The sequence below is a fragment of the Mycteria americana genome, chromosome 3 (genome assembly GCF_035582795.1).
Source record: "Mycteria americana isolate JAX WOST 10 ecotype Jacksonville Zoo and Gardens chromosome 3, USCA_MyAme_1.0, whole genome shotgun sequence".
In the NCBI taxonomy this organism is placed as follows: domain Eukaryota; kingdom Metazoa; phylum Chordata; class Aves; order Ciconiiformes; family Ciconiidae; genus Mycteria; species Mycteria americana.
In genome coordinates this window covers 102,300,847-102,325,024 of record NC_134367.1, presented here as the reverse complement: position 1 = coordinate 102,325,024, position 24,178 = coordinate 102,300,847, and the positions used below count along the sequence as shown (strand labels likewise).

Genomic DNA, 24,178 nt, shown 5'->3' with positions numbered 1-24,178 from the left:
AGGTTATTAATAAAGCATTAAACAATATTGGTCTGAGTCCTGCTCTCTAGGGCACCTCGTTATTAATCTCTTTCCCTACTAGAATTGGCCATTTATTCCATACCCATTTATAACCAGATTTTAATCCATGACAGGACTTTACCTCTCACTTTGTGGTTACCAAGTTTCCTTAACAGTTTCTTGTATGGGTGTTTATCAAAAGGCTTTTGAATGTCCAAACAAATTATATCCTCTGGTTGTTCTTTACCCACTATTTTATTAACTCTTAAAAGTGTAAAAGGTCTGACTAGCAAGATTTATTCTTATAGCAGCTATGTTACTTTTTTCCTTTGCTTGAGACTTGATATTTCCCTGCAGATTGTCAAATATTTAGAGCAGCGACTCTCTGAATCTTGTGGCTTGAAGCAGCACCAGATGTCAATGTTTAATTAAAAATAAAAGCGAATGTAATATACTGCTGACTTTCTCAACTACTTCCTTGTAATGAAGTTAAGCTAACAATGTAAAATTTCCATGAGCTCGCCTGTCTGTGTAAATATTTACAAGGTCTTTATCGCTGCAGTACCAGATTTCCACACACATTAATGGAGTTATCCTTGTAACACCTCTCTGATAGAGGGAAGCTTTAATCCCAACTGCCTGAAGAATCAGGGCACACTGACATCTGGCACATAAAAACCAAACTGCTGTGCTTTGAGAATACAGGTTAGGAGATAAAACACCTTCTCCCACTTACAGATGCTGTATTCACAAAAAATGCAAGAATCATCACAATTCACAAATGTAATCGAAAAGGCACGGTACTCCAGCATCTCTTCCCAAGGTCTCTAAACCGCAAGTTTGTTTTTCCCTTTGGAAAAATGCAGAGCACCACAGGTAGGGTCCAAGCTTTTCCTTTTTTGCAGACTGTCTGCAGGTTTTTGCTGGCTCTGCTAGTGACCATTTATTTTGGACTTACACCACACATCCAGTGTTTCATTATGCATTTTTGCTCCAGCCAGAACTAATACAATTGGCTGCATCTCAGCCTGCTTCAAATATACAAGGGAGTGGGTTTCCTGAGAGAAAAGGAAGAAACATCGTCAAAAAAACAGATCTTGTTTAAACTAAAAAGCACTACAAAGATTTTGCCACGTAAGAGAACTTACAAAAGGCTACAAAATATACACGTGCAAAGGCCCACCGCTGGCCCCACAGCCCTGAGGCAAGAGAGGCTTTCCACCCTGCCCTGAAAGCTGACGAGACCTTGGCAAAGCAGGGAATGACGGAGAGGTTGGACACGGAGGAGCCCTCAGCAAAAAGGCATGCGGGACATGGACTCGCGTTTTCAAGGGACTTCTGGCCTCACGGCTGAGGCTGGGCCTTCCAAAAAAAGCTCTCCTTCCACATAAGCAGCCAGAACAGGTGGCCAGGAATTCAAAAGGTTATTGAAGTCCTTTCAAAAAAAATTAACTCCTAAGTGTCACAGTGGAGTGATGTAAGTGCAGAACATCAAGAAGACGCTGGAAGAACAAACTTCCCCCAGCAGAGGCTCTGAAAGATTCCAGCTCCCACAAACATATTTCCAGTTGTGGTTTTTAAGTGAGATCTTGAAGCTACCCACGCCTGAAAATGTGGGACTTCTTTTTTTGGGGCCTGGATTCAAAATCCCTTGAGACTAACAGTGAGACTCGCTTGAAGATGCCTGCTTGTGGGTGTAAAACCAGGGATAGTTGAGCTTAGCTTGGCAAAGTTCGCTGACTCCGTAGACCAGCGATGCCCATGCAGCCGGGCTGGGAGCACAGAGGGGGACAGGAGCACGGACGCTTGAGATTGCTCCTGGCCAGGTTTGGATGCAGATTGCCAAACCTCTCTTTCCCGTCACCCATTCCTGAAACACAAGCTTTGCCTCCAGGACGGCCACGGCTCCTGCAGCAACAAAATGATTTCCCCAGGGAGCAGCCAATATATTGCCACGATCTTAATCTTATTTAGCGTGGTAGCATGGTTTTAATTTTTCCATGTTTGATCCCTCAGCTTTAGGAATATTGATAGAAATAGGGACTGTGAAGATCAAATAAAGAGCAGCCTGTTGCATATGAAAAAATACCCTTCAGTCCTCGCTCTCTGCGCGGTGATTCAGCTTTTCCAACTGCGCTGCCGAGATAAAAGGCTCGCATGTGAGCAGAAGTGTTAGCAAGGTCTGTAATGCTTTCAGCGCAGCGCCTTGCAAAGGAGCCTCGGCTGCGGGAGCAGATACCGCCTACCCCCAAGCCTCCCTCGGCGGCGGGGCGGCCGGGGCTGCCCTGGGTTCGCAGGAAAGGCTTTCCCCCCTTTCCACGCCGGCGCGGGCTGTTCGCCGCTCGCCGCGGCCGGCTGTCCGCTCCGGTCGGTAGCTCTGCTTATGCCGCCGGGTTGGTTTCTCCGGCAGCGCGGTTTAAGGAGGCTGGCAGCCCCTCCTCCCCAGCCGGGCAGGCCAGGGCAGAGACGGGCCGGGTCGCCCGGCTGCGCTCCCGCGGGCCGCCCGCCCGCCTCGCCCCGGCACCGCCGCCCTAATCAGTGGCAGGCCCCGGGCGCGGGGTAATTAGAACCATGGAAGGGGCTTTCTGTCTTTTGAAATCTGTCTCCCAACATCAAAGTGCTCCGCGCAAGTCGTCCTCCAGAGGTCGGCTCCCATATCTAAATGAGTGATGTATTTCATGGTATCTGTCGGGAGGGCTATAATGAAGAAAACCGGCTTTGAGATGGGGCATGATGTGAAAAACAGGTGGCCCACTTTAATAGCTCGCGGAGCATCTGTTTTGCAGTCCGGTTGTGTTCCCGTAAACTGCGCAAACACGGCGGGCCGGCGGCGGGCGCGCAACCTCCGCGGGCGCGCAGCCTCCGCGGCGCCAGGCGCTGCCCGGCCCGAAGCGGCGCGTTTCTGGGCAGAGGCCGAGGGAAAGGCAGAAGAAGGGCGGCTCTGGGCTGCTCCCCGGCCCTTTGGGCTGCTCCCCTTAAATCACTGCCTCCTCACGGTGACAAGCAAAGAGCCCGCCCCCGCCATTTCGCTGCCGACCCTCTCCTTCCCCTCCTGCACGAAGAGCGGGCACTGCCTCCGCCTCGCGGAGAGGTACACCCCCTCCCCCGCCCCCAAAGCATCCAGGGGTGCAGGTGCCGTGCGAGGTACCCGGCAATGCAAGCTTCCCCCTCGCTCCGCGCTGGCCCTGCCGGGGGCCCTCAGCCGCTCCCCCGGGGCTGCCTGCACCCCCCGGGGCACCATCCCCTTTCGCGGCGGGCACGGCCCCTCGGAGGAGCCGGCTCCCCCCTCCGAGAGGCTGCCGGCCTCGGGTCGCCCCCGGTTTGGCCTGTACGAAATATTCCGCTGAGATCACACCGCTTGTGGTAACGTTTCCAGCGCCTCCTCCTTTCCCGGCTTGCACAACCGCTCCGACTTTATCCCGACTCTATCTGTGCAGTAATAGAAAGTGTTGGCTAACATCGACCAAGCCATAAATCCAGCCGAGCGTGCACGTTTCAAGTGCTCAAGGGCAAAGCGCCGTGATTTCTCCGGAGGGCGCGCAGGACGGCGGGCTGCGCGCCTGCTGCGCGCCTGCTGCGCGGCGGCTGCGCTTGGCTCGGGAAGCGCGCACTGGCGAACCCCTCCGCGGTGACTTGGTCTGCAATGTGCCATTTAAGATGACCGGCTGGATAATACTGCACGGTGCCTCCTCGGGAGCCCTCTGCCCTGCCCGGGGGACGTCCGGTACATTCGGATCTCCAAACTGGCCGCGGGAAGGCAATCCGAGCCTCCCGCCGCCGGCGGGGGTCGGGGGGATCCCACTCAAAACAGGGAGGGCTGCAGGTGTCCCCACAGCTTTGGAAACGCATTTCATATCATTATGAACCCGCTTACTTTGCAAAAAATTATCCCGGCCTGCAACCCTGTCCTCCTTCTCTACACCCGTGAAATGCCACTGAGCGCAGCAGGAACAGGGGCCGGCTCGGGAAATCGGCAACGAAGTTGCCCTGGCATGGCTGAAAGGTAAAAAACCCGCTGCTCACGCTAGATAAGAACAGAAACGATTGGGGGAGGGGAGGAAGATTCCCCCCCCAATCCCCCCAAAACTCAACACCCCCCCCCAAAAAAAGAAAAAAACCCCAAAACAAACACCAATCCCCCGGGATACAGCAAGCAGAAAAGCCCGGCTGCCCAACACCCACGGCGAGCTTCCCTCCCACCCCCGCCCGTGGTCCCCCGCAGCCGCGGGAAGGGCAGGTGGTACCGCCCGGGCGGGCGGAGCAGGTACCGCGGAGCGAGTACCGCGGGGCAGCGCGCAGCGGGACTGCGGGGGCTGGGCGGCGCGGCACGCCACGCCACGCCGCGCCACGCCGGGGAGCCTGCTGCCCCGCCGGGCACGGCCCCCTCGTGTTCTTTCTATTTTAATTGGTGATTCCGCGCCCCCCGTTATTTTTATGCGGTGCTTAGTGCCGGGCTCCGGGAGTCCCTCCGGGAAGGGGCGGCCGGTCCGGCCTGTGGCGGGCGGGCAGCTGCCCGCGCCTCTGCCCGCCCCGTGTGCGGGGCCGCGGGTGGGCCGTGCCGCCGGCGACTGCGGAGGGCTCTCGGGAGGCAGCGACAGAAAGGCGAGGCTGCTGGGAGAGGCGGTGGATCTCCCACATCCCCTCCGCAGGCTGCCTCCGCCCGCCTCCGCCCGGCCTCGCCGCTGCCTCCGGCCCCCGAGCGCTTCCCCGCGGGTCCGGGCGCCGGCAGCGGGCGGGCGGCGGCTGGGGGCTGAGCCTCCCCGAGCTCCGCTTTCTGTCGGCGCTGGAGGAAACGCTGGCGACCACAGCACGCTGGCTCCGCGGAGCCGCCGCCGATTTATTTTTCTTTTTTTTTTTTTTTTCCCCCCCTCATGTCCGATGTGTATTACCTAAATGGCTCGTCCCTTTCCCTTCTTAGAAATGATTTCCCGCTTCCATTGTAGTGAACTTTGCCTCGCCTGACTCTTTACGGCTTTTCTCTTGTTGATGGGCTTTCCTTTGTGGAAGTTTCGCGGGCTGATTGTATTTGTTAATTAGTTGCTAACAGCATCGTAATGTGGGCTTGATGGATAACCATGTCATTAGCGCTCACCCCTGCAATTCCCATTTCCAACAGGGCAGGGGCTACCCCATGCCGAGACCGTGATTTGTGGCTGTAGTCTCGTGTGCGTGACACGCACCCCGAGCCCATGTCCCCGCTCCCCGGCCCAGCCCTCCTCCGCGCCCGCGTTGTGCCGGGAAAAGGCACGGGAAGCCCCCTCCCTTCTGTGGGTACGGGGGTGCCTGTGTCCCCGCCGCGGCTGCCAGGGACGGAGACGGGGCCGGGGCACCCCGCACACACCGCTGCCGGCGCGCCTTTCCCCGCGCCGCGCGGACACGCGTGGGAAGGACACAGCCCCGCGGCTCCCGCCTCGCCCGCCGGCAGCGCCCGGGGCCCGCCCAGCCCGGCAGCCCCGGCGGCGGCGCCCCCAGCACCGGGCGCCCGTCGGGGGGGTCCGCCCGCTCCGCCCCGCCCCGCCCCGCTCCGCCCCGCCCCGCGCCTTCCCCGCCGGGGGGCTCGGCCGAGCCTGGGAGATGTAGTCCCGGCTCCCGGGCTCGCCGGAGGCCGGCGGGGCTTCCGCGGGGGACTACGTTTCCCAGGCCCCCCTGCTGCTCGGCCGGGCCGCGGGAAGGGCCGGGCTGTCAATCACTGCGCGTCGGCGGGGGCAGCGAGCCGGGGATCCCCCCCGCCCCCCCCGCGTCCCGCTAATAATAAGTGCTTCAGAGGCTTAAAAGCAGGGAGGCAAGTGTCATGCGGGCGCGCCGTAAGGGGCTGAGCTCCGGCTGAGCGCCCGGGTCCGCTCTGCCGCCGGCACAGCCCGGAGGAAAAAAAAAGGGGGGAAACCAGAAAAAAAGAAAAGCCTCGGCGCTGGTTCCCGGGCAAGGGGCGAGAGGAGAGAAGCCCGAAAGGCTGGACGAGCCGGCAGCGAAGTGGCGATGAGGCGCAGGAAGACGGCGGTGGCGGCCGGCTGCTGCCTCGCCTTCCTCCTGGGCACCCTGCTCAACGTCCTCTTCATCCCCGGCTCCGAGCACCCGCCGCCCCGCGACGGGGCGCCCCCCTCCCCGCCCGGCGCCCCCCTCTACCCGCCGGAGGAGGAGGGCGGCGGCGGCGGCCGGGCGGCCCTGGCGCGGCAGATCCGCGAGCGCTACGAGGAGGTGCTGCGCTACCGGCAGCACCGGGCGGCGGCGGCGGCGGCGGGGCGGCGGCCGCTGCGGCCGCGGGAGCGGCGCCTGATGGACCTGGCGCCGCCGCGCACCTCGGCGGAGCAGCCGCGGCCGCCGGGGCCGCGGGGCCGAGCGGCGGCGGGGCCGCGGGCCGGCGCCTCGGCCGAGCTCTCGCTGGAGCCGCCGCTGCTGGGCTGCCGCGACATCCGCAATGTCAGCGGCGTGCAGTACTTGGGCTCGGGGTACACCAAGGCGGTCTACAAGGCGGTGCTCAACCGCACGCTGGCCGTGGCGCTGAAGGCGGTGGATTTCGGCGGGCACGACATCGCCCACTGCGTGCGGCAGTTCTCCGCCCTGGGGGACTGCTACCGCCTGGCCGCCTACAAGATCGTCAAGGAGATGATCCTGCTGCAGCGGCTGCGCCACGCCAACGTCCTGCAGGTACGCGGGTCCTGCGCGGGCGGCCGCGGAGCCCCGCCGAGGCGGGTGGGTTGCGCCGCTTTCTTGGCCCCGCCGCGGGCAACCTGTCGGCGCTTCTGCCGCCGGCCCGAGCGTGAGCGGGGGGCGGGCCGCGGCCGTGCCGCGGAGCCCCCCGAGAGTGCCCCCCCTGCGCGGGGAGCCGCGGCCCCGTCGAGAGGCGCGGTGGGGGCCGGCGGCGCAGACGCGGAGGTCCCTGCGGGCACGGCGGCTCCTCACCTCCCCTCCCCGCCGCGGGTCCGCGGGGAAGGCGGGAGGCGCGTCGATGGGCGCTCTCCGCCGGCAGCCGCGCACCGGCAGCGGTGCTCACCCCCCGCCGACAAGTGCTGGGGCCCGGCGGGGCGCGCCGGGCCCGGGGGCGAGGCAAGGCCGAGGAAAGGTGCGGGATGCGGCGCAGTCCCCCCGCCGCCTGGCGCGGGGCTCCCCTCCCCGGCGTCCTCCCGCCACGGCCGGCCTCGCTCGTCTGCTCGCTCTTCCTCGTAAATACTACCGAGGTGAGGCAGGGGGGCGAGGGAGAGGGCTGAGGAAGGACTCGGAGACGAAAAGGCGCTCCCCGGGTGTAGGAGGTAAAGGCCGTCTGGCACGCCAGCGCCGCTTGCTCCGGGCACCCCGGAGAGAAGGAGGCGGAGGGGGCCCCCCGGGCCGCGGCTCTCGCGTACGGGGCACCCTGCGCTGGGTACTGGCGGGCCTGGCACACGGAGCAGCCCGCGGAGCAGCCGAGTGGGGCAAGGCGAGCGTTAGCCCTGTTAGTCAGCGCGCCGGCACCGCGCACTTGCCAGAAGGGCTGCATAGTAGGGCTGTTACGCATCAGCATGAATCTCAACGGGTCCATTTGGATGTAAATGCTGGTATGGAAATTCCTATTGCGTTTCGCATAGCGTGAGCGTTGCAGGAGAATAAAAAATGAACGTTAGACCAGACGGTCTCACAGTAGGTGCTTTTTGAACTGAATCGAGTAAAGGAGTTTTGTGTTTCTTCAGCAGCAGCAGCAGGAGTACCAGCTCCCCCACGAGAACTTCAGATCCCAACGATCAAAGCTCTCGAGTTTCATATACCGTTCAAAGAAAGGGTAGTCATGATTTATCCACGACAAGAAAATAGATATTAAAATCCCTTCCTTCCTTCCTTCCTTCCTTCCTTCCTATTTCCATATTCTTTCCTCAGCGGTGCCAGGTCTAACTATAATACAGAAGGAGAACAACATCTAGCAAGTTACAAAGAGCTGTGCTCCTAGTAAGGCTGTTATTTGCTCCTCTGTTGCTGCGATGAATTCTTGTTGGGAAACCCATGCTTGGGTGCAGCCATCGGTACTGATTGAGTTGACAGCAGGAAATACACCCTACAGTTGTAAACGTGGAGGGGATTTTTTTTTTCTTCCCCAAGATTGTTTTCCTTGCTTGGTGGACGCGAGCTGGCCAGGTCGAGCTTGAAGCCCGTGTTTTTAAACTTGCGGGTCATTTCGGTCAGCATTAGTGTTTCTTCCCCATGTTACTCATGTGTAGGTTTCTGCTCTGGAAAGATGAAGTTGGAAGAATGGAAGGGGGCTGCGTGGCCTGTGAAGGGTCCCCAGCCACCGCCGTGGTGTTTCTGCGTGTGTGGGCAGCGGGCCTGCCGGCAGCGGGCTGGCAGCGTGGGCTGCCCTGCTGGAGCTGCCTGGAGCATCGCTCCCCCTGCAGCGAACCTCGGAGGAGCCGCAGGAGTTCACTCCTGCCTTTCGTGATGTCAGGTGGGCTCTGGAGCGGGGAGCGAAGGCAAGATCTGGGGTGTCCCTTGGCGAGGAGGGCCGGGGCTGGAGCAGCTGGAGGATGAGCAGGCGCTTCCAGAAGCGCCGGGAGGAGAAACATGCCCAGCCTCCGTGCTGGGAAAATGCTCTCACGGGCAAAAATCCCGCGTGTTAATTAGGGCCTCATATTTACATGCCACCCAATTTAAAAATAGATTACGCTTAAATCAGAAACATGTTTTCAGTTTCTTTCTGATTTTGTCATCGTGTTTCCTTTTGTCTGCCCTCCGTCTCCATCAGCCCCTGGCAGAGCTGCCTGGCTGGGGTCAGAGGAGCCCTGAGCTCCCGTCCAGCAGCGGCCTTTTTGTGCAACGTATTTAATTCTAGGGACGCACTGGGCGAGGTTACTGCGGCGTGAGTGAGGGATAAACGTTTGATAAGACATTCCCTCGAAAGGAGACTATAAAAATCGACCTGACGGGCTTTATCTAGGCACGGTCGGGGCAGCCGTGTGGGCCAGGAATAGGTCGCTGGTGTCACGCTGGAGTCGTGTGCAGTGCAGAAAATGGGCACCAGCGAGCGACGTGAAATTTATTGAGTACGTCTCTGTTAAAATATCAAAGGGGACAGGATGTACCGACCTCAAGACTGATTTTTAGCTTTCTTTCAGCGGAAGCCAGCCCAGGGCTTAGAAATCACTGTCCAGGGTTTGCGGCCGAGGGAGAGGAGATCAGTTCAAAATCTCCTCTCCTCTGGCTTTTGACAGGCGCTTCAGCTTCCACTGGAGCAGTAGGACCCGTGCTGCCGACAGATGCCACAGGCACCACGCAACATCTACTGGGCCAGCAAAGGCCGGGAGCTTTTCTGCCTTCCTCCTTACCTCTGTTTTGCTCCTTCCCCCCCGGCGGCTCCCCGCATAGCCCGGTAGGAGCCGGCTGCTATAAATAGCTGGAAGGCCGTGCCAGCCTCCTGCCGCCCTGCCGCGCCGGGGGCGGGCAGGGCAGGGCCGTGGGCAGCCCCGGCTGGGGGCAGGAAGGGGGGAGCCGGGAGGGTTTCGGGCACGGAGCGATGCTTTTCCCTCCGCGCCGCGGCGGGAGCGAGCGCCGGCCCGCGCTGCCACCTGCCCCCGGCTGGAGCCGGCGGGATCCCCGCAGCCGCCCGCCCGGGGCTGGCGGCGAACCGGGGCTGGCTCGAGGCAAGCGGGAGGTCTTCCTCCGCCTACCCCCGCCGCGGCGGGGCGGGAAGCGTCCCCCGCACCCGGCGAGCCGTCCACGCAGGCCGCCGGGCCGCCGTGGGCAGGGGAGTGGCGCGGCGGGGGCAGCCGCCTGCCCCGGGCTGCCCTGTCCTCCTCCGCGCCTGGCCGCGCTGGAGCATCCCCGGCCCCGGTCAGGGGCTATTCGGGGTGAATGCGTTCATGCGTTTCTTTTGCTGGAAATGAAGTTTCGTGTAGGTTCAGTCCTAGGAAAGGGGGTTTTCCTGTAAATCTCTGGCAGCTGACAGCCTGAAGTGTAGTTTGTAAGATAACAGGCTTGTTCTATACTGTCTCAGCAGTTCCCATTCTGGCCTGTCTCTTGTCAAAATCAGCTTTTTCTTTTTTTTTTTTCTTTTCCCCAGCCATCCTTTTAAAAGACTTGATTATTGTACAATATATGATAGAGGGGAAAAGAGCTCCTTCCAGAAAGTACCACTGCCTTCAGACAACATGTTGACATATCCACCGTGCCCTCCGCCTGGGGAAAGAGCCAGATGTGTCAGCTCCGGCAGATGTGGTGAATCAAGTCTATCAAAAGAAACGTGGAAAACTGGCAAGAGGGAGAGTGGTTTCGCATTAGCCAACACTGAGGCGAAGGCAGCTTGCCTTCCTATTTTTATTTCCATGCTCTGCACATTGTTTGTATGCCTGCCGAAGTGCTGGGCCATGCTCTGCCCATCGCTTGTATGCCTTTCGAAGTGCTGGGCCATGCTCTGCCCATCGCTTGTATGCCTGCCGAAGTGCCAGCACTGGGCCATCGCCCCCCTTGCCCCCGCAGTCTGAGGCAGCCCCCGGCCCGCTGCAGCTCGCCGGGGCTGCCCGAGGCTCCCTGGCACGGCAGCCGCTGGGAAGGGCAGGTGCAGACTGCAGTGGAAATGTATTTGCTTTGGAGTGGGGAAGAGAGGGGTAGTTCATTAAAGTTGATTTTATAATGAAGGGCACTGGGGAAGAGGGGGAACTGGGTCACTGATTTATTGTAACAGAGGATTTAGCGGCCCGCTAATTGCTTTGCAGTCGCTCTGTGTCAAATGTGGTGCCTGATCTCTTCCTTTCCCTCCGTGCTGCGGTTTCTTTTCTTGCAAAGTTCAAATGCTGCTGTCTGAATCCTGGCTTTCCGTGCATTTTAGTGGGGCAGATGATTTAGTGTGCTTTAATTCCTCCCTGCCCATATTTGAGGAAGAAAAGAAAATCAAACCATTTGCAGTTAATTTCAAACAATGAGCGCAATTGTAAAGACACAAAGGCAACGTTTGATTTACTGTAATAATGTAATTATAGCCCTGGAGTATCAGAATTAAGGGTGTTGCCATTCATGGGCATAAGCGGTTCTTTGGAGGAATTCTTTCTTCCTTTGCATTACTGAAGCTGAAGAGAGGGGAGGGAAGATTTGAAAGTGCAGACCTTCGGAAAAGTGCAAGCTTAGTTCTGTGACAGCTATTTATCAGCACTTCTAGTGTGAGTTCACAATGATTCATTTAAGAAGGAGCTACCGCTTTCTTAAAAACAAACACAAAAGCTCAAGAAAAAGGGTTGGCTTTGTCTGAAGCCAGTGGAAGACACCAGCTGCTAACAGAACCACTGGTTTGCTGTCTGCCCAGACAAGGCCGTTTCATTTGGCTTATTTAGCTTTAGTGTAAAGTTAAAACATGCAGATGAAATACTGAGATGGCATCAACGCTAAAAAAGTCACCACCCAAGTTACGATGTCAAAGCAGTTTCTGCATGAATTGGTTCAGTTAGCTCTAGTATATTTGTTGCTGATTTGTTTCAAACGGTCATGATTACAGTGAGAATATTTATCACTTAGAAAATTCATTGAATGAAATAGTACTGAAAATAATACATCACTTGCTGTTGACAAGTTCAGTACACTTAAGATGTGCTAGCCAGTCATGATATTTTTAAATACCTATTTTTAAATGAGGTTTTCTTTTCTTTACATGTGATAATTAACAGACATTTTACCCTGATGGTTTCCCTATACATATGCATAGCTGGCAGGATGGGGCAGTTTTAATTTTAATGTGAGAATTAAAATAGTAAAGCTTTGTATACAGTTTGCTTATTCCAAGTGGAAGTAGACAGTCTTTCCAAGTCTGAAGGAAGTCAATATACAATTAATTTCCAGTGCAAATACATTTGCATAGGGAGTGTATGGACTCTTGAAGGTCTGGTCCTTCCCCATCCTTCTTGCATGAATCCACTGTTGTTTTCACAGAAAGGAGGGGGGAAAGGGAGGTCAAGCCATGGTGGAAACAGCTACTTGGGGACCTTTTCCCTGTTGCCAGCGGGTGGGCATTGAATCCCCTTTGTGGTGGCAGTGGTGAGGATTCCCAGCAACAAACCTTGATCTGCAGCTGGGCTGCAGTTGGACCATGACAGCTTTGGGAACGGCATGCCCGAGAAGAGTGCTGTGATTGCTGATACCAGCTGCTGGGTGACTACATGGAGAATTTGTCATTCTGAATTTTGGATGGAGCAGCAGAGGTTCACAGCTCTTGGGAGCAAACCTTTCAAAACCAAGCGCCTAATGAGAATTAACCTTCCAGGCTGGGGCTGGGGCTGGGGCTGGCTGGGGTCTGACCATGCTCTCCACGTGCCATCATCAGCAGGGGATTGCTGCAAGTAGGAGGGTGGATTTAGACGGGGAATTTTTTCTAATGCTTTTCTAAAGTAGCTCAACTGAGCTACTTTTTGGGACAGGTTGGCTAAAGATGAATGAGGCCACCACACACGGTGCAAGACCAGGCTGACACCATCTGTTTAACTGGCATTAGGATCAGAGGAACTTCAGGTCATGGGCAGATGAGCCTGCCAAATCCTGGTGAGTCGGCAGGAGAGGTTCGCACCGCTCGCTCGCTGCCTCCTTCCTCTGGTAAAGCTGCCACCACCGCTGCCCGGCGAGCAGAGATGGAGCTGTGTCTTTGTCCCGGTCACTCCACCTCACTGCTTGACGTTGCCGTAGGTGCACCTTGCAGGAGATGAGGCGTCTAAGTCGCCTGAGCATCCTTCAAAATTGGTGGTGGTGGTCAATACAGGGTGTCAGCACTGGACATTTACGTGGGTGGAGAGAAAAAAGCAGGCAGTGCCACCTACTGATAGCTCGGTGGAGACAGCTCGCTGCTGCAAACAGATGTCCTCACAGCCCCAAGGAGCTCGGGGTGGAGTGGAGAAGGGCAGAGAGAGCAGACAGATGCGGTTTGGCGAGGAAAGAAGAATTATACAAAGTGCTTCTTTATTGTGAGACTGCTTCCCAAAAGGCCCAGATGTTATCCTGCACTTTTAAGAGTGAAGAAAGGATCTGTTAACAAGAACTCCAGAGCTGCTGGAAGCGCAGAGCTGATACAATTGCAAACCAACTCTAATCGTTCGTGTCACTGGAAGGCAAGCTGTACGTCACCAAATAACAGTTTTTCCCATTGAATTGCATGGGATGGCAGAGGGTGTTCAACTTGCAAAGCTGTTGGCAGGAGCAGCTTTCCATAAGGCACGTGCCATCACGTAAGTTAAAAGGTCTACGTCGCCCGTTCTTTTGAAAGCAGCATTCATAAAACTAATCCCAATCATTTGTTGAATGATTTCTATGATTGCTTCTCAGTTTTATGTGCCATGTAAATCATTCCAGAAGACTCTGGTTTGAATTTCTGCCTCCTTTATGGGAGCTGATGACTTGCAACCTCATCCAGTTTCCTTCAGGGGAGCCCAGCACTGCTCCTTCTGCGCAGCGGCTCGGGGAGATCTCTGGTCACCACGGGATGCTGTGGATACGGTCAAGTTCTCCCTTGCTGCTTGCCTTTTTTCATAGGAGTGACAATGAGCGAACAAGGCCACTCCAGCCTGTGAATATCCTGGCCTGGAAATTAATTATGATCAGGGCAGAATGGCAAGGGAAAGCAGATGTTTTTTAGAATTTCTCTTTTCACTCCCCACCCCCACACACACCCCCAAATGTGGGGTAGCGAGGTAAACCTCTTCTCGCTGGTATCCAGTGATAGGATGCATGGGAATGGCTCAAAGCTGTGCCAGGGGAGGTTTAGACTGGACATTAGGAAGCATTTCTTTACCGAGAGGGTGGCCAAACACCGGAACAGGCTTCCTAGAGAGGTGGTCGATGCCCCAAGCCTGTCAGTGTTTAAGAGACATTTGGACAATGCCCTTACTAACATGCTTTAACTTCTGATCAGCCCTGAAGTGGTCAGGTGGTTGGACTAGATGATCGTTGTAGATCCCTTCCAACTGAAAATATTCCATTCCATTCCATTCCATTCCATTCCATTCCATTCCATTCCACTCTATTGTGTCCTATCCTTGCAATGGATGGCTGTGGCCCTTTTGTACATGCTCTGTCTTCTCGTTGCAGCCATATTTTGGGAAGGGCTGGTAGAGCTGTGGTGGTTAGCCGAGGAGGCGGGAGATGACCCCTGGAAGGGCACACCAGGGCTGGCAGAGCTCTGCTCCTCTGGCCCTCTGCTCGCCGCGCCGACGCAGACAGCAGTGGTGGACTCAGGCATGAGCCGGCCCACGCTTAGAAGTGTTGCAGCCCTGGTTTATGAAGTGTCTGTGTCAGACATACAAGCTGGTTTTTTTTAAAGGTCTTTTTCATGCATTTTTGTGCCACCATGGTCATCTGATGGTTCAGGTTGGTGCCTTGTGGCATGTGAGTCCCATTGCAACGTTTCATTTCTGTGATGGCCATGAAAAACTTGACTAGTTCTCACAGGCACTATGCTAATACTAATATTGACTCTAGACTAATTTTAAAGGAGTTGTTATTTTTTGTCACACTCAGCTGAACCACTCAGTTTAGCTAGTAGATACCAAACATGGATATTTTATATTGTTTTAGGCCGAATTTGGAACGACATAGTTTGGAAAGAGTTGCTTTTTTCTTGGACTATGTAGCTGCAGATAGACTCCAAGCTTATTTTAAAGCTTGCCATGATAAAGTATGCAGTGATACGGCTCAGATACCTAAGAAAGAAGAATTTTACAGATGGGTCTAAGGAATCCAAGTCGAGCTTTTCTGAACATGGGATGCACAGAGTTTCGTAGTGCAAAGTCACATCATAACGAAGGGTTAAACTTGTGGTGCAGCAGAACTGAATGCAGTCCTGTGGATGGAGGTCAGGGGAGCTTCTGGTCTGGCTATTTACAAGATAATGAACTGTGCCTCTAGTGATAGCAGCCCGTTTCCATTGAAATCATGGTTGTATGAGTGATCTATTTGTCTTCACTGGAAGGCTTTACAAGAGTAGGCTACTTGTGTGACTAAATATTTGCAGGGCTGGGCCTTGAGCTTGTGCAGTGCAATGCAAATCCGAAGTGCTGTAAATGTTTTTAGTAGAAGAATTTTCCACTTCAGAGTGTAAGGAAAGCAGGGAGGGTAAAAGGGAGATAACGTTACTAAATCATAAGATTATAGCCAACGTAATGTGTGTCAGAACAGCAGGTCTATATGGCTACGTATACACACACGTACATATAAAATATATGGAGGTATCTGTGGACCTCTGTGGATATACCGACAGATATGGTTAGATATACATACGTGTGTGTTTCTAAACACATTCCAATTTTTCTATTAATGAACTTTCATGTTTAGTAACAGTGCCAGGTATGAGACTCTGGTACCTTCTAGCTCTTCTGGAGTTTAGTGCTAATCGCAATAATGCATTTATAAATAAAAGCCTAAGCAGAGCTGTGAATTTAGAGGTTAATATTTGAATTTCCCACAGCTTGCTCTCGGTTCCAGTATGCAGCAGCAGAGGAAATCCTGCCTCACAGCTGTCAGCACGCAGTTTTGGTCCCGCTCTGAAAAGGTTCTGCATGGTGCTGGGGACGCCCTGTATGAAAGTCTTTTTCCAGTGAAGCTCAGCACTTGGCAGGGCTTGATTGCTAGATTTCAGTGAGGAAAATCAGTTAACTCCTTGTACATCATCTCTGTATATCCTGTAGCAGGAAGGCCGATGTTGGATCGATCTTTATTAAGTTTGGGCCTTTCAGGGAACCCATCCTTTTTCCAGGGAGATGCATGTTACAGGTTTGCAAATGCTTTTGGGCTGAGTAGGTGTGGCAATATATAAAAATATTTTAATATATTTATATACATTTCAAACATATTAAAATATAGATACAAATATTATGTGTATATATTGTATATAAACACACATATACTTATGTCATATATACAGAAATATATATATATATGTGTGCTTGTGTGTATATGTGTGTATATTTATATATGTATATACCATCAGATGTGTGTATATTTATATATGTATATACCATCAGCAACAAAGGGAAATATTTAAAACCCAAGGGGTGACTAGATCTTAGAATGACACAAACATCTCAAATCACGTATGGGTAAATCATAGCTGTATCAGGCAGTGCGGTACGTTCCTGCTCTCACAGGGACTGTCCCAGTGCTCCAGGAATGAGAGGTGAACCCGGGGACTGGGTCCATAAAAAATCTTACATTCACTTTGATAGCGATAAAGTGGCAAGAGCTTCTGAAATGTGCTGTTCTGGTTTTGACATGTAGCAGCTCAAACGGCTCGTCAAATGGCTAGCAATGCCAGCAGGAGCTTTTTATTTCCCCTGGGCACCAAGTCACTACAAAATACAGTCTTGGCACAACCAGTTCTGATTAAGTAAGCCTGTGTCCGTGTGTTTTTGGAATTAAAGGCTGTGGCAAGTGCTGACTACTGTTGCTTTTCATAAAAGTGAGATTTTCTTTAATTGTACTTTTCTTTTGTGGGCAGCAGTTAGGCCTTACTGTAGTTAGTCTGGGCAAGTCCAAATTAAAAGAGAAGAGAATTAGGTTTCTAGAAATTACTTCTGGTGTAATGCAGTTGAGTGTGTCACTTACATTACAGCTGGAAATAGCGTTCTCGAAGTTCCTGTTCCTGGAGTCGTGGAAATCCCATGCTCCTTAAAAGAAAAAAGGGGGAAATGTCCAGCTTTTGTGGTTGTAGAGAAAAATCTAAAAATGGTGAACGTTAAGGGTAAAACCTAGCAAGGCAAAGGAAAAGATTCACAGTGCATTGTCATTTTTAGGGAAATTGCATGGTCTTTGCAGGGGAGTTTTGCCCTCCCGTACCGGGGCAGCAGTTCTGCCGCAGCTGGGCAGAGCCGAGCCGAGCTGAGCTGGCCGAGCCCCGGCTGGGGAAGGTGGCCTGGGGAAGGTGGCCGGAGCCCCGGCTGGGGAAGGTGGCCTGGGGAAGGTGGCCGGAGCCCCGGCTGGGGAAGGTGGCCTGGGGAAGGTGGCCGGAGCCCCGGCTGGGGAAGGTGGCCTGGGGAAGGTGGCCGGAGCCCCGGCTGGGGAAGGTGGCTGGTCCTACTGTTCCCGACTGAGCAACCTCTATAAATGAAATGTAACGCTTTGGCGGAGGTTCTGGCTTGACATTTATTTTTCTGAAGATCCAGCTAGGGTGCCTGCGCTAATGCAGGAGGGCCCGTTGTTTGCACAGACTTACCCTGCTGATGACAGCTTAATAAGCTCCTTTATTTTGTGTTTTTATTCAGTCAGCTTGTCAGCTTTTGTGTAGGGGCTGACCTCTGCTTTCGCCCTCCCCCCTGCCCCAGCCCCTCTGAAAGGGGCGCCTCTGTCCCCATAATTTGTAGTAAAAGGGAATTGTAAAGGGAGGTGAACTGACCGGCTGTAGGGACATGGGCTCCTACAAAGCCATATAACGTTGGCGGGGGCTGACCCCGTGTGCCCAGCGTGCCTGAAGACCATCGAAGTCAGTGGGAGCTTTGGGTGCGTGAAGACTAATGCGGGACCGAGCCTTTACGACCGAGAAAATCCAAACAGTGAGGGGAGGATTCGGTAAACAGGGCTACTCGAAATGAACTACGGCAAATCATGTGAGAACAGGTCAACATTTCGTATCTGGCATACGTTTTTCCAAACAGACAGAAAGGCATCCCAATATTGTGACTGTTTGCTATCAGATTCTACACAAAAATATATTGGGGTGGCATTTAAATGCAGTGACTCGAGATAGCAAAAAGATGTGGGATTGTATTTCTTTCCATTCATTTAATTGGAACCATGCTGAAAAGGCATATGAAAACCATCACTCTTGAATATATCTAAAGTGTAGCTTTGCGACGCTGAGAATGATGTCCAACCTAATAGAATTTCAGATAGAGGAGATACTTTGGCTCATCTTTTGCTTCCAGCTATATTCAGTTTCCCTGTGTGGTTATTTTTCTTGTTATTGGATGCATCCAGCTATCTGTTTCTTACTTCACCGTCTGGGAATACAAACCATTTTGTCTCATTTCAGGCCTTAAAATGGATTGGACAAAAACAAAAGGAAGGGGAAAAAAAAGTATTCGGGGTAGTACCTCTGTACTTGTTTCTGTGTCTTAATAAGTCAGCCTCTTAAACGAAAGGCCTAAGAATTACTGTCTTGGAATATTTTGCATCTATATATATTCAGTATGTTGTAACATCTGTATGCTGGGTGGTGGTTCATCAGGAGGGGATGAATGTGACCATTTTAGATGCTTAACTGGCTGTTGGGACTTGCCCAGTTCGCAATCATGGTAATTGCACATACAAATATGGCCGTGTAATTACACGTGCATTTTTGCATTTAGTTTCAGAAGTTTGTTTAGAAAAGTATAAATGCGGCCCAATAAATCCTTTATATCTCGGACTGCTGTGCTTTTATAACTCTGTATAATTATGTAATAACGCTGCATCTGGAGAGGTTTCACTTAAGTAAACGCAATAAAGAGCTCAGGTTAGATTATATATTTTTTGAGTTAGACCTACGCTAACTTGCTCAGTACTGTGTTTTTCAGCTTGTAAGATTGATTAAGTTCAGCAGTACTCATGCAAGAAAATTTTCTTGTGAGAGTAAAGAGCAATTTAATATGAAACCAAAACTGGATCAGGCCATTTAAGCTTCCACAATGACTGAAGTGATTAAATGGGTATTAATACAGTAAAATATACACCAAATACCCAGGTGCTTGGGCAGTAGAGACTTTTGCCGAGGTACAAATTGGATGCTGAAATGAAAGAATTACTTAGGAGCAAAGTTCCAGCTCTCTGAGAACAAGTCTAAATAATTATTATTACTATTGGCATTCATGAATTGAGATAAAATAGACACAAATAGATACTGTAATTCATTTCCACTTATGTGTTCATATGCACATAAATAGATAAGACTAATTTCTCAATATTTTGTGTGTACAGATATGTATGTATTATGTTTTTATAATCAAATGAATGTATAATTGTTGTTTGTCTTCTGTATTTCTATTCCTGGAATGGTTTTCACAAACATGGAGAATGTCTAATGAAGACTGATATCTTTTTTGTATTCAGTGTTACTGTGAACCAACGGTTATTGCGATTACTGTCATTTCCCAGTCTGGATTGCTTGCTAATTTCCCTTATGGCTTTTTCCCCAATGGATGGTATTACTGTGCTAAAGACAAGCACTGAACTCTGCAGATGATACAGAAACAGATGTTAGATTTTGACACTCAGGAGTGAGGGTTTTCAAACCTGCCGAGCTTCATCCTGCCTTCTTAGTGTGCCCCCACACAAGAGAGACGTGAAATACCTACTCAGAACTGCAGAACCCAGCTTGTCTCTGAGAAAAGATATATGTTGTATTAAATATTTTCATTTAATTTCATTTTTTGTTAGTTCAGAAGGCTTAAACAGAATTGTGCTGCTGTGATCCTCTAAGGTAGTTTCCAGCACACGAAGATTTAACTGCTGTCAATAAGCTGCACAAAAACGGTGTCGCAGATGATAAGGAACAAACCCAAGTCCGGTTTGAATGGCTCTAGATTAAGCAATGGTTGCTGTTGCAGTCTTTGTCTTGGTTGGGGCAGTAAAGAGAAAGGTCCCTTTTCCTCTTTCAAATGTTCGTATCGGCATCTATCACAAATTCTCTCTTGTACACGGATGCCAAAATCTTTTCAGCATATTTTAAAACAAAATCTTCTAGCTCTTTTTCTGTTTAGGTTAATGTCCGTGTTTAAGCAGCTGTTTTGAAATACAGCACCATTTTTACACCAAAAAGAAAAATTGTTTACTTCTTTTAAATTTTTTGGCACCCTTTTTTCCTTTAAATGTAGACAGCTACAGCCATAGCTAGCAGAACGGTTCATAACAAATCCCGTATTTGCTGACTTTAGCCTGGTCTTTGCTTTTCTGTCTGGGAGGGTCGCAAGCCGTAAGAATGTGCTTGATACTCGAATCTGCTCGCAGCAGTTGTGTTCAGCCTCACCCCGCTCCCTCCGGCGATGGCACTCGCTAGTCGGGCTCTCCGCTTTCCTGGTGAATTAGGCTCGGTCCTCCTCCTGGTCTGTATGAGCCTGGCTTCTTCTGCAGGGCCTTATCCGAGTCCCCTCAGCTCGGAGGAGACCCGCATCACCTTCCCTGAGCTTTTGAAAAGTAAAAGAGGTTTGAAAAGTCAAATTCCTCAGGACAAGGCAGGAGAGGAATAGCAGCAGGGCATTTTTTAATGCTGCATTTTCACACAGACCCTTTTCTGTATGGTTTATTTGACTGGGAGCAGAGATTACGTTTAATTTTATTTCATGTGCATGCTATTCTGGCTGGAAAGTTGCAGCCAGATCCTTATCAGGCTCATTTAACCGCCTCTCTGCCAGGGCTTGGCAGGGAGTTTGTAAAAGCCTGTCCCCCAGCCCTGTCAGACGTTGTCCCACTCCATATAAAGCAAGACATCTCTTCTCCACAGTCTTTAAATATTCTTGTGCAATTATTTGTGCAAGTGAAAATTAATCATTCAAATGTCGTTGGAAAGCAAGTACAAGAAGGAGCTGGAACGTGGCCAAAATTGCCATTTAAATGCTTTTAAATTGAAGAAGCTACTGGCAGATAATATTTTGGAGTATTTGCCATTCTTTAACGATACTGCACACAAAAGGCCATCAAGTATAGCAAGAGGCAGTTTATGGCTGGGAAAGGATAAGTTTTGGCATTTCAGTTGTGTTTCAGGCTACCGTGTCATTGAAATACACATTGCCATTCAATGCACAAACAGTAATCCTAAGGGAAATGTCATTAAAAGCTATTTTGTGATGTCTTTTAAGCAGAAAATAGTCTTATTTGGCCAAGTATTGCATAGGCTAAACTACTTTTCCTCAGATAGAATTCTGTTTCTGCATTCATGCATTCATGGATGTTTTAATTTTTATTTTTTTTTCCTCTTAAGCATTCATTGAGATAAGATCCTGTACAGAGGGGTATGCAGGAGGCACTTCCCTGGCCCTGTGCTGTATGCTGCCCACAAGAGAGTCTGCTAGCTAATTTGGAGTTTCAGGGGAGCGTCACTCAGATGAGAGGATACAAAAGCTATTGGGGGGGACTTCAAGGCAATACAATGTGTAGAGCTCAGAGCCTCGTAAGAAATGCTCGCTTTGCACCTCATCCACGGAGAAACGTAAAAGCCTGCCAAGATATGTTAGACTGATATTGCCTGGTTGTGATTTTTTTTCAGCTCTATGGCTATTGTTACCAAGATAGCAATGACATCCCAGACACGCTGACGACCATCACTGAACTAGGCTCGCCTTTAGAGATGATTCAGCTTTTACAGACTTCCTGGGAAGACAGATTTCGAGTGAGTAACAACTGTTTTAAAAGGACTTTTAAGGGAGCGATGAATACAAAATAACATCAAGCATGAAGCAGGGGTTATGTACTACGCAGTGCAATTCACGTTTATTAAGCGTTTGCTTTGCTTATGATTACATCTTGGATTAGAAACAACATTTAGCACTCCCTTTCTGCAGTGTTTAAGATATTGTGCTATTTTGTCTATCGATGTTATCTAATTGTAGCTGGCTATATGCTTTTTACTTGGTATCTTCAAACATTTCTTACTTGTTAAAGCTTGAGGCCCAGGATTTTTGGCGTTGAGCATTGTGCTCTGCAACTGGGATTTAAACAATAGAAGGATGTTACATTTCTCTCCTGATCCTTATCATAGGTTGGCTTTATAATTGTTTTCCACTGCTTCCTGCTCTGTTGGTCTTTTACTGGGGGAAGAGTGAAATAAATGTACACAGATCTCAAACCCGGGTTGTCTACCGCGTTGGCAATTTCCCAGGAGCGCGAAGGTCCCGCTTAATTTGTCCAAAATGAAGCCAGACTGCAGCCATGCTTTGATCAAGACAGCGCTGTCTCGCGCAGTGTATACTGGGATGTGCCGTCGGCTGAGGTTAACTCCCGAAGACGTGGCAAGGCAGCAGCACTCTTCATCTAAAACACTTTGGATTCCATGGCTACCTCTGCACCAGAGAACTAAAAGCGCGCCTGGCTGATCTCGGAGGCGAACCAGCAAGGTGCAGCCCACGTCTGCACTGTTGCGTTCTCGGCCTCTCTGGAGGCCGGGTGGCTGCAGGCAGGGTGCCCGTGGGAGGTGGTCCCTGGGCTGTGCTGCCTTCTGCGCCGCCGCTGGGGACTGGGCGGGAGAGCAGCCCCGGCCCTGGTCAGACCCGGGCCGGAGACCGCGCTAGCAAGTGTGCGTGTGGGATTAAGTTTCTGTGCCCAGGAATGTTCCCTGGCAGAGTTTATTTTACTAATATAGATGGAGCAAGTGTGTTCCCTGCACTAAGCTTCGCTGCCTTTTCCGGAAAGAAGTATGGTCTTAGTAAGCGGTAGAGGTACTCCTCACGGCTCCCGAAATACAGGACCTGTCTTCGGCTCATCTGGTCCAGGGAACGCAAATAATGGACTGTGACGGCAACCACGTACAAAGTAAATGACCAAGAGAGATGTTAGATTGCGGGTAATAAACAGGGAAGTTTCCTTCCTGCATGGATATTTCTGAGCGAGCAGCTGCAAAGGGAGATGAAGGAGAGTTAGGTGAAGGTGCTGAGCTGATTCACAGAAGTGGAGTTACAGATGAGATGTTCCTGTCACCACTGTAATGACGTCTCAGGTAATGTCATGCTCATTAGTTTGTCTAGGATGCAACTAACACAGAGAAGGAGGAAACAAAACCGTATCTTCTCGATACGTGAGACTTATTTGTGGTCCAGTCCTGAAAACGGCTGCATAAATACTCGACCTTATTCCTACAAATAATTTCCTTGTGTGGAAGGACTCGGCAGTAACCTTGCTCCCCAGGTCAGCACCTCTGCGCTCAGCAGAGGTGTGTGATGCTGAGCAAAGCCTTCATCTGTGTGCTTAAAGCTGGTCGTACCCGGGCGGTCGCAGTCCCAGCCTGGCAGCAGGCACACAGGGCAGCAGCCCCTCGGGGCTCAGCCCCGTCACAGAGGCTGCCAGTGCAGGGGCAGGGGCTTTTTGGCGTGTGAGAAAAGGCAATCGTTTCAGAATTATTGAGAAATAATCTTGAGAAACATTTCTGAGAAAAGGCAAAAATTGTGGTTTTATTCAAGCTGAATTCTGGGTTGATTGGCAATTGAAGATACGTGTATTATAGGTTCGTTTGGGCACTATATACAGCGTACTGCGGGATGGCACGTACATGAATCCTGTGTCCTTCCAGAGCGAGGAAAGGGTGGTCAGGTCTGGTGTCCCATGACCTACAGGCAGTCTGGTGTCCCATGACCAGGCCTGTGTTCATCTACACCTACAGGCATCTCCTTGTGAACTGTGGTATCCTGTAAGTAGGATAAAAATGTTCTAGTCTGGGCAAGCAGGAGGATGATTACAGAAGTGTGAGACAGTCCTAATGTCCCACAGGTGAAGGGTCTGTGAGGGTTAACTTCAGCCATGCTCAGCTTTCTTGCGAAGGATGCATTTAGGTGCTCTCCTGAGTATACCGTTTATGCTTAACAGAAAACAAAAGTTATATATAAACAATAAAAAGCTTGCTAGACTGAATAAGACCTGTTATTAATTTAATACATAGAATAAAAATTCCAGTGTTTAACTGCGTTCATATTAATGCTACGCTTGCATTTGTATGTTACATAGTGGACTCTAAAGGAATGCACGAATTGAAACCAGGACTTTGGTAAGGGGGCCGAGTTCAACGTTCATTGAGTTTGCTGTCTAGTGATAGTTACTCGGGTTTCTAACGTGCAATTGAAGAGTGCAGCATCAGCACAGAGCTCCCACCCCAGCCTCCAAGTGGCACGTGAGGGTCCACCAAGGTAGACCCAGCAAGGTAGACAGATATATATGCTGACCCTGAGGCACAGCGAAGAGTTACGGAGGAGCCGTGGAACTCCTCTTTCTGGGAATTTGCTTCCTTCTCCCCTGGAAAAAGGCAAACATAAGAGGAATCAGTGGAAAAAATTATAAAAGCAGTCAAAAGGCAGGATCGGTATGGAGGCAATACAGACACCGTCTGCAGCTGGAGCTCCAGGCGCGGGCTCAGGGCGGTCCGGCCAAAACTTCCAGACCTGGACTTTGTAAAAGAGCAGAATCAGGCGGCGTGGTCAAGGCCTGTGCGTAATGTGTTATTAAAAGTTAATGCTTTTATTTCTATTAAAAGTAAGAATAGCAACAATGAGCCCTGCTTCAAGAGTAGTGTGGGAAAGCACTG

General features: G+C 51.5%; 1 protein-coding gene across 6 annotated transcripts in view; it reads left to right on the top strand.

Annotated features, from left to right (window-relative positions):
- Positions 1 to 5,595: 5,595 nt before the first annotated feature.
- PKDCC (protein kinase domain containing, cytoplasmic) overlaps positions 5,596 to 24,178 on the top strand; it is a 38,128-nt gene continuing 19,545 nt past the window's right edge. For 3 of the 6 annotated variants that reach the window (XM_075496316.1, XM_075496319.1, XM_075496317.1), the window contains exons 1-2: positions 5,604 to 6,645; positions 21,158 to 21,280. In XM_075496316.1, the coding sequence (XP_075352431.1) occupies positions 5,977 to 6,645; positions 21,158 to 21,280 (792 nt within the window). In that variant the 5' untranslated portion in view covers positions 5,604 to 5,976. Of the gene's footprint in view, positions 6,646 to 21,157; positions 21,281 to 24,178 lie in introns of all 6 variants that reach the window. The other 3 variants (XM_075496314.1, XM_075496318.1, XM_075496315.1) reach the window with 3 other exon arrangements.